The 14974-nt window shown below is 40.9% G+C and overlaps 1 protein-coding gene across 1 annotated transcript; it reads left to right on the top strand.

Annotated features, from left to right (window-relative positions):
* Window positions 1–1070: 1070 nt before the first annotated feature.
* LOC148160411 (NLR family CARD domain-containing protein 3-like) lies at window positions 1071–14974 on the top strand. The gene is made up of 10 exons (XM_088010818.1): window positions 1071–1302; window positions 4159–4305; window positions 5081–5200; window positions 6388–6466; window positions 6572–6773; window positions 7601–9356; window positions 11134–11313; window positions 12277–12450; window positions 12974–13126; window positions 13644–14974. The coding sequence occupies exons 2-10, from the start codon at window positions 4178–4180 to the stop codon at window positions 13648–13650; spliced, it is 2799 nt and encodes a 932-aa protein (XP_087866944.1). The 5' UTR covers window positions 1071–1302; window positions 4159–4177; the 3' UTR covers window positions 13651–14974.

Below are 14974 nucleotides of genomic sequence, written 5' to 3'. Positions count from 1 at the left end.
GTAAAATATTCTTGCAAGACTAAGTTGCTGGGGTTTTAAAGAACCTTTATAATAATCGGGAGATTGAATAATTTTTAATATTATGTTAATGATAATTATTGGTAAGTTACTAAATAATATTTTAAATGTGTAAATAACATTACAACATTATTAAGTAATATTTATATTATATACTGAGACAAATTTAAAGACAAATAAGACACTTCCGGTTTGTGTTTTTCAAAACAATCAGTATGATGTCTATGGTGATAAGAAACTACAGCTATGCCATTAAGCTAGAGAATTTACACATCACTTCCACTTCTTTTGAATACTTTCACATTAAGAGCTATGGAAATGAGTTCATATCCTCTGTTAGCTCTATATTAAATAATGCATTTTACTTTTCTTGTTTCCTCCCTTAAACTTTTATTTAGAAGCATGAAATTAAATTCTGCCGAGGTTTTCCACCACCACCGTATAACTTTCCTGTTCCTAGTCATTTAAAACAGATTAAAGTATTTAAATAACATTAGCAGTTGCACCTTGATGTTGTTGTACATGTAATACATTTATTCACAGATGAATTCAGTTATACAACAGATTGCAGTTAAATAAGTAATATTAACTAGTCACATTTTAAACTTTAACTATTATATTAAGTTTTTTTCCCATTAGGAAAAAAAATGCATTGAGCAGCATTTTCATCCTGCTCAATGCTCTGATCTCAGCAGGTTGGATTTAATTACGCATTTTTATAGTTTATATATTTTTTCAGGCTTGAAGTTACAGACATCCTCTTTTTGTGAGGATTTTTAACTAAGTAAGTTTAATTTTCTTTTCCATTTATTAACCCTGCAGTGGCTCTTTAAAAACATTAATTTAAGCTGATTTTATTTGACCTGATAAAGGTGAAAATGAGAACAAATGAAGTTAAACAAATTACCTGGTTAGTATGTAGCGGAATATCTGTAGTTACAATACGTGACCACCAGAGGGCAGTGAGCGCTCATAATCCACAATCAAAAACCTGTAAAACTCGTTTGTTCTGCTGGTTTTCTGCAGAACAAAAAGCTGCTCAGCTCCAAATCTTCTTCAATAACAGCAAAACAGAAATACTTAAAGTTTTCTATCTTTATTCTAGTTTTATTTCACTTTGTAAACTGAAACTGATGAATCAAACTTTGATTCTGGACGCAGAAGGAAACACAAGTCACCTGACTTTCTGTGAAAAAGAAACTGAAACTAACTTTGATATTTTTCTTCAAGTCAGCCTCCATTTTGAGCGGAGGGTGGAAATAACATGTTGACTTGTTAACAGAGGTAAGTGTTGCCGCTGCGGGTCCCTCCGAGTCTCTCTCGGCTCTCTGGAGCCTTTCTGACCGATAAACCCTCCGAGGCTTCCCGGGGCCTCGGCCACCTCGGTCTGGGTCCCTCGTCTCTCATAGGGTGTGGTCCCCCACAGCAGTGCTCTGATCTGGAAAGGAATTAGATTCAATGAAATGTTTTATTGTGAGACGTTGCTGCTTATAAAGTGATTCTAAGTGAGGATACATTATGAGAGAAATAACACAAACCATAAACACACAGCTCAGTAACAGTGTTGTAGTACTCGAGATCGGTCTTGGTCTCTAGACCATTTTTTGATGGCATTTGGTCTCGGGCGCTGAGGACTCGGCATTTTATTGCAAGATCAGTCGAGACCGCAACTGTGAAAATATCACTAAGCGTACAGCATACTGTCCAGTTTCTTTGTTAACATCTTTGTTTTCCGTGGATGCCAAACGCACCGACTAAAATCCAGGCAATAACGTGTTTCTGTTACTCCCCCTCCCCACCCTTCACTCGCAACGCGGCGCTCCAGACATGCGCAGTGGTTTCCTCTGAGTGGCAGAAGATGTCTGTCTAATCGTCAGTAATATAATGGCGCTGCATAAATCATAAGAAATCCAATGGGCACTGCTAACTCAGCAGCGCTTCATTTTCACAGCCAGTGGGGAAAACGTCTAACTTTTTTCGTCACTTAGAAAAGTAGCTCAAAGAAAGGTAAGCTCCGTTGACGTGATGTTAGCGAAGCTAGCTGTATAGAGACACTAAGCATTTGTGATGGAAAAAAAGTCACTCACTGCACTTAATTATTGTGCGGAGGTGTTGACTGACTTGTCCCAGATATGGGACAACGCTGTGTCCAAAAGTCTGCAATATAATGATGTGATATTCAGGAACAGTCCGGTTCTTCTGAACGGCTCTTTACTTAGAAAATAGGACTGGAGGGTCACTGAGAGCCGTTCTTTGTTCTTGTAATGCTTTGGGTACACTGCAGTAGCTATCATTATTTAATCATATGCATTGATATTTTTTTAATTGACAAATAAATAAAACACAAGAATGAAAAAGCATGCACATTGCTCTATGATCGTTTTTGTTCAAAGTGGCAGCTGTCATGTCTGCCATGGTGTCAGACTACCTGGCCTCATGTAGCGGGAGAGAGGGTGAAAACAGTCACAGTGAGCACCTTGTGCTTGGTTACTTCTTTGTTGCTCCCTGGTCAGTGTTCATAGTTGAGCGTTATTTACCGTCAGAGCATTGCCTCAATTGCTATGTTTAAAGGTGCAGACAGTGAATGTTTCTGACATGACTAATATGGGCGTTATTTTTTTAGGGATGGCACGAGACCACAGTGGATTGTAGCACTTCACTTTAATATTGGTAAAATTTATTAAGTATTTAATATCTAGGTGTTTTTATGGGAATATGGATCTTTCAGATCAATTTGAGAAGCAATTTTGATAATATTTCAAATTCTATCGTGTCATTTAGCGCAGGCCGCTGTTCTTGGTCTTGACTCGGTCTCGACTTCCCTCGGTCTTGGTCTCGACTTGGTCTCGGACCCTAAAAGTCTTGGTCTTGTCTTGGTCTCGGGTTAGGTGGTCTTGACCACAACACAGCTCAGTAACTGCAGAGTTAACCTGGTGAATGATCAACTCTATGATACAACTTTTAAAAACTCACTTAAAACCCATTTATTTCTCTGGGTTTTAACCCTGAGTGAGCTATAGGGTTAAAACCCTTGTCTCCACCTTGTATGTCGAAATGGGGTCCAATCGACCCCACACACGTAAAACCTGGATCATTTTCCATAGACCTCTACGTTTGCCTCAGTCCTGCACACACAAGGGTTAATGCTGCACTGCTACTTGTATTTCTGATGTTTGATTTCTATTTTTCTTATATTTTATTATTTGTTTTCATTTTCCTGCAACCCTTTGGTCAGCTGCTGTTTTATTTTAAGTGCTTTAGAGATAAAGTGGTCCACCATGACAGCTGCATCTAAATCTGATCTGTTTGAGTGGAGTGTGCAGCAACGACCTTCTCAATCTAACCTAAATAAACTAAACTAAAAAAGTTAACCTCATGTAACTTTTTTACATCAGTGTTCTTGTTGTAGGGACTCTCTGTGAATCTTTTTAACCTAAAAATCAGAACAAAAACAGTTTTAAACTAGTTTCTTTGCTTGTTGAAGTCAGCAGAAAGTGAAACACATCACTCCGTCCCTCATCAGTCTGGGTTCATCACAAACTGATGTTTCTCTTGTCTGGATCAGAACCGGCTTTAACCAGTCCACAGATTTCCTCTCTTCCTCTTCACTGACTTTGGTCTTTTTTAATTTTTACCTCTTGTTGCTCCTTGCAGCAGAAAGAATCGGGCCTCGCTGAGTGTTTGGGGGCTTCATCCCCTCATTGAAGCAGCTGATTACCCATGATTCCTTGCAGTGGGTCCAGCTGGTACCTCAGCTGGATGCTGTGGTCCCTGAAAGCAGCTTTAGCTGAGAGGAAATCCTGCTGAGCTGCTCACATGACCACAGAGGCTGACATGTTGCTGAGATCCCAGCTGGACCCGGTTCTGTCTGGAGGAGAGCTGTGGACCCGACCTGAGCTGCTGCTCCCTCAGAACCTTCTGCACACTGACTCCCTCCATACGGAGCTACAATAGAGTCATGATGCGTTCAGGTCCACTGTGGGAGCTAAACAAGTTCACTAGTTCATAGGAAATGTTCACTTGTTCATTCATCTGATTCACTCTGATCCTCTGAACTCCTGATGGGAACCAGCTTTCTGCTTCACAGGACACTTACTGGACCTGGACCACTGGTCTGACTGGTTCTGGTTTCTTTCTCAGGCTGACTGAAGTCCAGAAGATGGAAGATCTGGATCTAAAGAAGGACAGAGCAAAACCTCCAGGACCCATCAGTCCATCTGTGAGGAGTGACTGGTCCAGAGATAATCCTCCACTCTTCAGTACTGAACCTGGACCCTCAGACAGAAAGTAAGAAACCAGTTTCTATCTGGTTCATGTGAATCTATAGAGATAAAATATAGATGATATTAACTGGTTGATCTTCAGTGTTTGATCAAAAGTAACTTAAATTTCTTCCACATTAATTTAAAGTTAAACATGAAGGATGTTGGTCAGTAAATCAGTTTGAATGAAAAATGATGAAAATGAAACAAAAACCAGCAACAATGTGAGGAGCAACGACTCAGATTGTCTCTGAACTGGATGTTGCAGCAACTAGTTGACTCTTTACTCTGTAGTAACTTTTCCATCACTAGTCTCTCGTCTCAATCACGTCACTAAACTGATTTTTACAAGAAGATGAACCAGGTGAGTTTGTCAAAGTTTAAATTGTATAAACTTCCAGAAAACTGTACAAGAGTCGAAACACTGAATTTCTTTAACTCCAGTCTAAAAACCATCTGATTTTAGTGGCTTTGATTATAAATGAAACAGTGACCAACATATTTGATGGTTATGATTTTGGTGATGCTCTCATCAAATATAATGTCTGTTCAGTTGTTGAATGCCTGGTGTTTTCTTTATAGCTTTCTGTCTTTATTATGCAAAGCGCCTTGAACTGCCTTGCTGCTGAAATGAACTGAACTAATAAAGTTGAATGAAGGTTCAGTTTGACCAACAGATCAGTCTGAATGTTTCACTCTGGAGCTTCAGACCTGCAGCAGTTTGTGTTCAGAGCTTCTTCTCTGGTTTTTATCTCAGTTTCTCACTGATTGATCTGAATAACAACATGTTTGTGTTTCAGAGGTCAGAACCTTAAACGGAAAGCAGAACCTCCAGGATCCAGCTGTCCCTCCATGAGGAGTGACCGGTCCAAAGGACACAATCCAGACTTCAGTACTGAACCTGGACCATCAGAACCAGAGTAAGAAACCAGTTTCTAACTGGTTCATGTGACTCTGCAGAGCAGGACTGGTTCTAGGCATGGATACACGAGGAGACAGGCAGAAAGTAAAGGAGGCTTTATTATGCGTCCATTTTCTGCTCCATGATATTTATTAACATTGATGACTAGTGATTGATTGATGGGATAAACTTTGTCCAACTCCACAACAAAACTCAACCCTAAAACCTTGAAATGAAAAAGTTTCTTCATAAACTTTTTATTTTCTTGTTAAATCCAAGATTTAACCAACAACATAACATTTATCTACTTGGATTGTGATCATGCAGTTTTGCATCTTAAGCTGATTTGAACCTAAATGAAGATAAAAACACATTTCTTTCAAACAGTAATAACAGACAGACTAAAGCAGAAGGTTTTTAAACTCAAAGCTTCAAAAGTCTTTCTTCCTGCTCCTGTTTTCTACTGTCTCTTTGCTTCAGTGCTCAGTGAGACATCAGGCAGGATGAATGATCTTAAAGATTCACTGAATGTTGGCTGTGGTTGGTTACCCAGCATTGGCTCAGGTGATGCACAGCAGCTTTATTACAGGAGACACACCTGATGGAGAACCAACACAGAAAATGAGAAGGGAGAGGGCAGGTCAGACATTTTCTGTTTCATTTGGAAAAGGCAGCAATTTGACTCAAAATAGGGATTTTGTTTGAAGATGAAAAAGAGGAAAAGGATAAAGAAGGAAGATATGTAATGATTGTAGGACGAATCGGAGAAATGACAATTTCAGTAATAAATGTTAATGAGGAGAAGGACAGTTTCCTGAAACAAACAGTCAGAATAATAACTGATGATGGAAAAGGAATGAAACTGATGGGGGGAGACTTTAATACGGTTTAAAATAATATATTAGTTAGATACTCTTCTGATTATGGGCCACAGACAACGACATCCAGAATGCTAAATAATATTACTAAAGAGCTGGTCTGATTGATGCTTGGAGAAATATCAACCCCAAGAAGAGAGACGACACATTTTACTCAGATCCACACAAAAGCTACTCTGGAATAGATTATCTATACAAATCTGAGCCACATATACATAAGGTATTAAAATGTAACATAGAAAATCTAACTAGAAGTGGCCATGCACCTATAATGTTGTCTCTGTGTGGACAGACAGATTCTGGTTCATTTGTCCTGGTTCCTCCACAGAGAGGATCTGCAGAGCTCAGAGGTTCCCACTGATCCGTCTGTCCAGCAGCACCAAACACAGCTGGACTCCATATTTATGGTCTGTACATCGGTTCTGTTCAGTCTGTAGACCAGAGGACTGTCAGTCTGTCCAACATGGACCTGATGTTCAGATCTAGTCTGATATCTTCTCATTCTGTTCCAGCTGCTGGAGGAAAACATTGTCACATTCGTGAAGAACGAGCTGAAGAAGATCCAAAAGGTTCTGAGTCCAGATGACCCAGAATGCTCAGAGGGTCAGAGTGAGGATGAGGAGCAGAGGAGGAGCAGAGAGGCGGTGATGAAGATCACCCTGAACTTCCTGAGGAAGATGAAGCAGGAGGAGCTGGCTGACCGTCTGCAGAGCAGTAAGAGGATTTCTACAACAATTCTGCTGTTATGTTGAATAATTAAAACATGATTACATGAGAAAATGAATTCAACTGAAATCAAACAAGAGAAACGAACAAACACAGAAAATCTTAATCAAACAGTCACATGAGCTCAATGACGTTCTGGATTCAGCAGCTTTTTTATTTAAACATCACCTGTGGTGACTGATGTGCTGCTCATGAAATATAAACTTTGGGAACTTTATATTTACCGTAAAATACTGTAAAAAACCAACATGGCAGCAATGCACAAGATAAAAACCCATTTTAGTTTTAATTCCTGCACCCAGTGCATAAAAATGTTCCATTCAGCTGCAGATGAAGAACCTTCAGAAACACACAGACAGCTACCAAATTCACCCTGTGATGCAGCAGCGCCAACATTGAGGCCAGTAAATGATAAACTGCTGCTGATCTGCATGACATGAACTCTCCGACTGTCTACCGTCCATCTACATGCATCCAGACAGAAGAGGTGGCTAGAAGGTCTCCTTGTTGAACTGAGCTGCAGGCATTTGATGCAGATCAAGTTCAAAAAGTTCTTGCCAAGGTTTTTATACAGTTTTTCCTGTTTATCCCTAAACAACCAACTATCAAAGTGTCTCTGAATCCTTCTGCTTAGGGCAGAACCTGGATTTCTACTGGAAGTGGGTTTGTAAAGAGTAAACAGGACAGTGGAGAGAACAGTTCCCTGGCTTGACCCAGTGCTGCGTAATATTGTGTCCCAGTTTGCTGTTTTCATTGGTCACTCTCCCCAGCTGCAGTGGCCTGTCCAGACCTTACAGTGTGTTGTCTCCATGCAGGGACTCGAGCTGGAAAATGTCAACGGAAACTCAAGTTAAACTTGAAGAAGAAGTTCCAGAGTCTCTCTGAAGGCGTCGCTGAACCTGGAAATCAAACCTTTCTGGACCAGATCTACACAGAGCTCCACATCACAGAGGGGTTAACTAGAGAGGTCAACCAGGAACATGAGGTCAGACGGATTGAAACAGCATCCAGGAAACAAGAAACAATCAGGAGAGAAGACATCTTTAAACCTGGAAGTGATCAACCAATCAGAACAGTGATGACCATGGGAGTGGCTGGCATTGGGAAAACACTGTTAACACAGAAGTTCACTCTGGACTGGGCTGAGGGCAGAACCAACCAGAACATCCAGTTCATATTTCCATTGACTTTCAGAGAGCTGAATGTACTGAAAGAAGAAAAGTTCAGCTTGGTGGAACTGATTCATCACTTCTTTGAAGATATTAAAGACGCAGGAATCCGCAGCTTTAAAAAGTTCCAGGTTCTGTTCATCTTTGACGGTCTGGATGAGAGTCGACTTCCTCTGGACTTTGATGATAATCTGATCCTGACTGATGCTACAGAGTCCAGCTCAGTGGATGTTCTGCTGACAAACCTCATCAGGGGGAAACTGCTTCCCTCTGCTCTCCTCTGGATAACCACACGACCTGCAGCAGCCAATCAGATCCCTGCTGAGTGCGTTGGCATGGTAACAGAGGTCAGAGGGTTCACTGACCCCCAGAAGGAGGAGTACTTCAGGAAGAGATTCAGAGGTGATGAAGAGAAGGCCAGCAGGATCATCTCCCACATCCAGAAATCAAAAAGTCTCCACATCATGTGTCACATCCCAGTTTTCTGCTGGATCACTGCTAAAGTTCTGGAGGATGTGATGAAGACCAGAGAGGAAGGAGAGCTGCCCAAGACCCTGACTGAGATGTACATAGAGTTCCTGCTGGTTCAGCTCAAAATCAAGGAGGAAAAGTTTGATGGACGACGAAAGACAAGAAATATCTGGAGTCCAGAGAACAGGAAGCTGATTGAGTCTCTAGGAAGACTGGCTCTAGATCAGCTGCTGGAGGGAAACCTGGTCTTCTATGACAAAGATCTTGATAAATGTGGCATCAACATCAAAGATGCTGCGTTGTTCTCAGGAGTTTTCACTGAGATGTTTAAAACGGAGAGAGGAACGCGCAACATCTCCGTCTACTCCTTTGTTCATCTGAGCATCCAGGAGTTTCTGGCTGCCGTCTACATGCTCCACTGCTTCACCAGCAGGAGGTCAGAGGTCATCAAGACGTTCCTGGTAGAAGAATACAATGAAACATCTCTGGATGAGTTCATGAAGAAAGTCATGTATAAATCCCTCAGCAGTGAAAATGGCCACCTGGACCTGTTTGTCCGCTTCCTTCATGGTCTCACTGTGGAGTCCAACCAGAGACTCTTAGAGGATCTGCTGGGTCAGACAGAGAACCGTCCAGAAACCATCCAGAGAATCATCACCAACCTGAAGAAGATGAACACTGATAGAATCTCTGCTGCCAGAAGCATCAACATCTTCTACTGTCTGGTGGAGATGAACGACGTCTCATTTTATCAGGAGATCCAACGGCTGCTGGATTCAGGGAAGTATCTCTCAGTGACTGACTGTTCAGCTCTGGCCTTCATGCTGCAGATGTCAGAGGTTCTGGATGAGTTGGACCTGAAGAAGTACAATACATCACCAGATGGACGACTGAGACTGGTTCCAGCTGTGAGGAACTGCAGAAAGGCTCGGTGAGTCCAGATGTTTTCATTGTGTGAATGCTGATTCAGCACTATTGTCCTCCTGTTTCTTCTTCTTTCTTCAAGTTGATTCTGGATGTTTTTGGCCTTTAACTACTTCCTTCATCCTCTGGATGATTTCAGCCATTCAAACATCTAAACATTCAGTTCATCCAGGACAGCTGCAGCTTCTGGTTTTTACACATTTTGATCTTTTAAAAATATTTAACTTTTTATCAGTTTTCAGGTTGAAATGAATAGAAAACCCTGAACTCTAGAAAATGTCTATTTCCTCTCAGATCCAATCAGCCAGAGAGACTTTTTGAACTTTAAACTCTCTTCACTCATTGAGCTGCTGCTCCATAATTCACCTTTTAGGATCTTTGACTGTTTTTATAAAATAATTGTTTAGGTTTGATGGAAAGTTGAACCATTAAAATAAACCGTTGCATTAATGATAAACTTTGTGAACAGTGTTGATCTTCTTCATCCCGTCATCATCCTCTCCTCTTCCTCCTCCACTAGTTTCCTCTGAGTTTGTAACTGAGACCAAAATGTGGTGATTGTTGTCTGGTTCCAGAAAAAGTCCTAGTTTCTGTCAGATCCTCCCAAAGCTCTGAGAACTCTGCTTCCAGAGCTGGAACCATTTTCCTCATCAACTCTTCATCTGCAGCCTTTGTTGAAGCTGTTAGCTGTCCTCCATGAAGACCTGCAGAGACATGAGCTTCAGCTCTTTAGACATCCCAGCCTCTTTAGTTCTGGAGAACTTTCACTGCTTCACCATGAAGATGCTGCTGGACCCAAACGCTCGGTCTCCTCCAGGGGTTTTGCTCTTCAGCTCTTTAGGAGTTTAGCAACAATTTCTTCTGACATCCAAACCTTTGTTCCTCTGAGACGATGGACAGACCACTGCAGAGACACGTGTCCCTCTTCCAACCAGTTTGTCCCAGTTCCTCTCAGGTCAACAGAGGACGGTCCAGACCTGAAGGAGCAGCAGGACCGGTTCTGCTGCTGCTCTGCAGGACGACCAGAACAATCTGCAGCTTTTAGCTGAAGCAGGTTGACGACTGTCCACTTTCTACTTTGTTACAGCATCAAATCCAGCAGATGAACGGAGACACAACTGGGAGCATCATGTGTCTGGTCTGCTCCCAGTTTCCTCTGTGGCAGCATTTAATAATCTGCTGCTGGGAGCCACGTTTCTATAGAATATACTACTATTATTAATGATGAGGAGGATTCTAGATGCTGCAGCAGCAGATATGGGCTAAACAAACCCAGAGATGCCAGAGGTCCACAGCAGGCTGGACTTCCTGCTCTGCTCACTTCATTTATAACTCACTTCCTGCTTGGTGGAAGATCTCAAGGAGCCAAACGGTCTAGTCCAAGTCAGTGTGACTTGTCAGAGCTGTGAGCAGTTCCTCCTCCTCTCCATCATCTCCAGTAGTTTCCTTCATTCAGCTCAGTCAGCCTCTTCATCAGCTGCTGCAGCTCCTTTGAGGCTCTGATGCTGCAGAGAAACTGAACTTTCCTTCACAGATGATAGAAGATCTTCAACATCTGACTGAGCTGAAGGTCTGAGGACATGAAGCCTGGACCAGAACCAGAACCAGAACCTGGACTTTAGTCAGGAGCTGCACAGACTCTCTGTCGGGTCAAACTCAGTAAACTGAAGATCAGATGTTGATCAGATGATGACATCATGATGACATCACTGTTATCATATTTTATCTGTTTATGATCCATATTGATTTTATTAGAACTGAATTCATTTCTTCTCTCATCACAGACTTGGTGGCTGTTTGCTCCAAAAGGCTGAATGTGAAGTTTTGGCTTCAGCTCTGAAGTCCAACCCAGATCTGACTGAACTGGAAATAAGTCGGATCAACATAGATGGAGGTGGAGACTCTGATATGAAGAATGTGTCTGAGATCCTGCAGAGTTCAGTCAGTAAAGTGAAGAAACTGGGGTTTGTTTTCTCTATTTATACCATAAAATCATTCATTGATACTTTAATCCTTAGTTTAATTAATAATTTAGTTGTAATATTTAAAAACAATATTTTTAAATGTCAGATTCAAATTTCAAACAATTTTACCTTATAAATAAATGATTTTCTTATTTCAGACTTTGAGATCATTGAACTTTGTTTTTCAGTTTTTAAAATGTTTCTGACTGATGAACAAAATGAGTAAAATAATTCAAATGAAGTTAATTAACGATGGAGATGTTTCAGTTTGGTTGGTAAAGATTCAGATTGTTTTATTTCTGATTCTCATCTTTACATCCAGAATGAAATGTTTTCCTCCAGTCGAGCCACAAACACTGACCAGTTCAAATCATCATTAATGAAACATCTAAGAAGTGACTGATTGTAGAAAAGCAAATCTAGATGAGCTGAATGACAGTGAGGTTTGCAGCAGCAGCAGGTTCCTCACTTTGTCCTGAAGCTGTGGTTCTGTTGGGCCGGGTCAGAGAGGAACCGTCCTCTTCAGTCTGACAGCTGTCAGTCGGTTGGAGCCTCGTCTCTGTGATGAAGCTTCATCAGGTCACGTCTCCTTAGGAAATAATGGCCTCCATTGGCTTTCAGCAGCTTTAAGAAGAACCCAAGGCCATTCATGAATAAACTGAGTGGTTCTGATCCGGTTACCAAGTCGGGTCTCCAGCTGATGATCAGGAACCAGCAGAAATAGCTCACCTCATCCAGGCTGCTGCTCAGAGAAAACTTTGAGTTTCTTTGTTGATCAAATGTTCTGGTTCTGCTGGTTTGGACTCTTTAAACCAGTTTGACTGGATCAGATGTTAGAATCAGTTCATCATGTTTCTTTTACATTCAGGGAAATTAATTTTCTACATTTTATTATTTATTTGTTCATATTTCAGTTTTAACTGCATCCTGTTGGCTTCAGCTCATCTTTTATTCTTTATTCAGATTGTGGGACTGCAGGTTGTCAGAGACCAGCTGGACGTCTCTGTTCTCAGCTCTGAAGTCCAACCCGACCCATCTGACAGAACTGGACCTGAACGGATCCAACCTGAAAGGTTCTGGACTGAAGGAGCTCTGTGGCTTTCTACAGACTGAAGGCTGCAGACTGGAAACATTGGGGTTTGTAATTATATAATTATCAATATTTCAGTGAATAATTATATATAATTGATCATAAATCAAAGTTCATATCTTCTGTTCTAATAAATATTTTCTGAGTTTGTTCCTGGATCCAGAGTTTAATTTAGTCCCTCTGTGTAACTGAGTTGGACCTGCTGACCTGAGGTCAGAACAGGACAGCATTCGGACCCCCAGTGTGTAGAAATCCCCCTCATGTCAAGCAGGTCAAAGGTCATTCAACCCAGTCTAGAAAAGAGAATTCCTGGAATCTGACAGGAACAAATCAATAATCAATGATTGATGCTTCAACACTTTGATCAGAACCTGGAATGATTTTACTGACTAAAATCCTCCAACACAACATGACCCAGTACCAGGTTCTGGTTCTGGTTCTGAAGTCAGCAGGTCTTTATTGAAGCAGCAGCTTGTTGGCTTTAATATTCATGAGAATCTTTAACTGGTTCTGTTGGACTGGTTCACCTGCATCCTGTTGGCTTCAGCTCATCTTTAATTCTTTATTCAGGTTGATGGACTGCATGTGGTCAAAGTTCAGCTGTGATTTTCTGGCCTCAGCTCTGATGTCCAACAGCCTCCATCTGACAGAACTGGACCTGGAAGAAAACAACCTGGGGGATTCAGATGTTCAGCAGCTGAAGTGTTTTGTAGAGACTTTACAGTAAGTAAATGTTTGTAGTGAGTCCAGCTGCTGTCAGCATATTGAACTAAACCCAGTTAGCATCAAAGCAAAGCTCCAGTGTTCCCAGTAAAGCTGCAGCTTCTCAGTGGGAGGAGAATGGTTCAGGCTTCCTGATTGGACACAGAGACAGCAATCAGCCAATCAGAGGAGCAGCAGCTTGCTGTGTTCCTGTGTTTGTGTTGGTGTGAAGATGAGTGTTGTTGCTGTGTCCATGTCTCCAGGACGTCCAGCTGGACTCCAGAGTCCAGCCGTCCAACATGTCTAGAGACAGTGGTCCTCATTCATCAAACTGTGGCAGCAGCAGATCTGATCTCAGATCTGCTTGTTCTCTCAGTTCAACAGGAAACAACTGATCAGGTTCATCTTGGTCACAGCTCTGAGATCAGTCTGACTGCAGCCTGGAAACCATCTACTGGATGTGCTGCGTCACTGACTGCTGCTGGAGAGGCTGGAAGCACTCACTGATCTGATCTCTCCATCCTTCTTCTCTCTGCAGGATCTGATCTCTGTAAAGTAGAGAACGGTCTCTGTGTCCTGCTGATCCTCAGAGGTTGAAGCTGCAGCAGTTTGAGTCTAAAGAGACTGACTGGATCATGATGATGACCTCTGACCTCCAAGATTTTCCTCCCGTTTATTTTCTCATGTCTGTCATTTAGTGTCTGATATTGTTTGTCTCTTTGGATCAATAAAGATCCGATTCAAACTGGGCTCCATTTAGAGGCTTCATGGAGTTTTGATCTGAACTGGATTAACTGGAAAGTTGATCTTTTTTCTCTCTGATTCATTTTCATCCTGGAACCAGAAATGGTCTGAGATGGAAACATGGGAATCATTTCAGTTCAGCTTTGAATCATAAAGACACTTCAAACCTCTTTTCTCTGCTGCTTCTTCTTCTGTTGACAGGAAAATGTTCCTCAAAGCTCCACAGATTAAAAGATGCTTTACTGGAAACTGCAGAGAAACTTCAGCTTCCATCACAGAAACCAGTTGAACCAGTTTAGAACTGGATGTCCCACAGGAACTCTGATCTTAGAGCAGTTTTCAGGAACATCCATCATTTATCTGGACTTTATTTTAATATTCTGTATATATTGTTATTTTGTTATAGTCATTCTAAAAATCTTTAAATAATGAAGTTTTGCATCATATTCATTGATCCTCAGCTTTAATATTCCTCAGCCTGTTTTGGTTTTTACTTTTTTAACTCCATGTTTCATGTTTTGAGTTTTCTAGAGAACTTTAGGACTCGATGTGTCACATCAGGTTCTTTACTGAGATTCACTGATTTATTCAGACCTCAGAGAATCACTGGGATAATGTGCTGATTGGTTCATGTTTTTATATTTCTCCTAACCTAATATGGGTTATTTGGTTAATAAATATTTTAATAATGCTCTTTGTACAAATATAATAACTGCACCTTTTATTTTAATCCTTCATGCTGTCTAGCTTTTTGTATTAGGATCAACAAAGAATTGAAAATATATTTAAGTTTTCATTTTGACTTTATTTGGTTTACTAAATAATTTAGGTTTATTTAGTAACAACAGAAACATCCTGTTCAGTTGATCTGAGCTTTTGAACTGATTTTGTGGTGAACCTTTTCCATGAACTGCTGAGATTCATGATTGAAGACATTAATGCAATAAAGTCATTAAGTCTCAGTTAATAAATATTGAGGCAGTTTATTTTTACAGAACGTGTTGCATCAACCATTTTATTTAATCGTTTGGATAATGTGCTGATTGGTTCATGTTTGATTTTACATTTTTTCTAATGTAATGTGGGTTGCTGTCTGTTTAATGAGCAATAAAGTTTTTAATAACA

This window comes from Poecilia mexicana, unplaced genomic scaffold (assembly GCF_051168715.1).
Source record: "Poecilia mexicana isolate PSO_F unplaced genomic scaffold, ASM5116871v1 scaffold_2, whole genome shotgun sequence".
NCBI classification, from domain to species: domain Eukaryota; kingdom Metazoa; phylum Chordata; class Actinopteri; order Cyprinodontiformes; family Poeciliidae; genus Poecilia; species Poecilia mexicana.
This window is presented reverse-complemented; position numbering and strand designations above follow the sequence as displayed.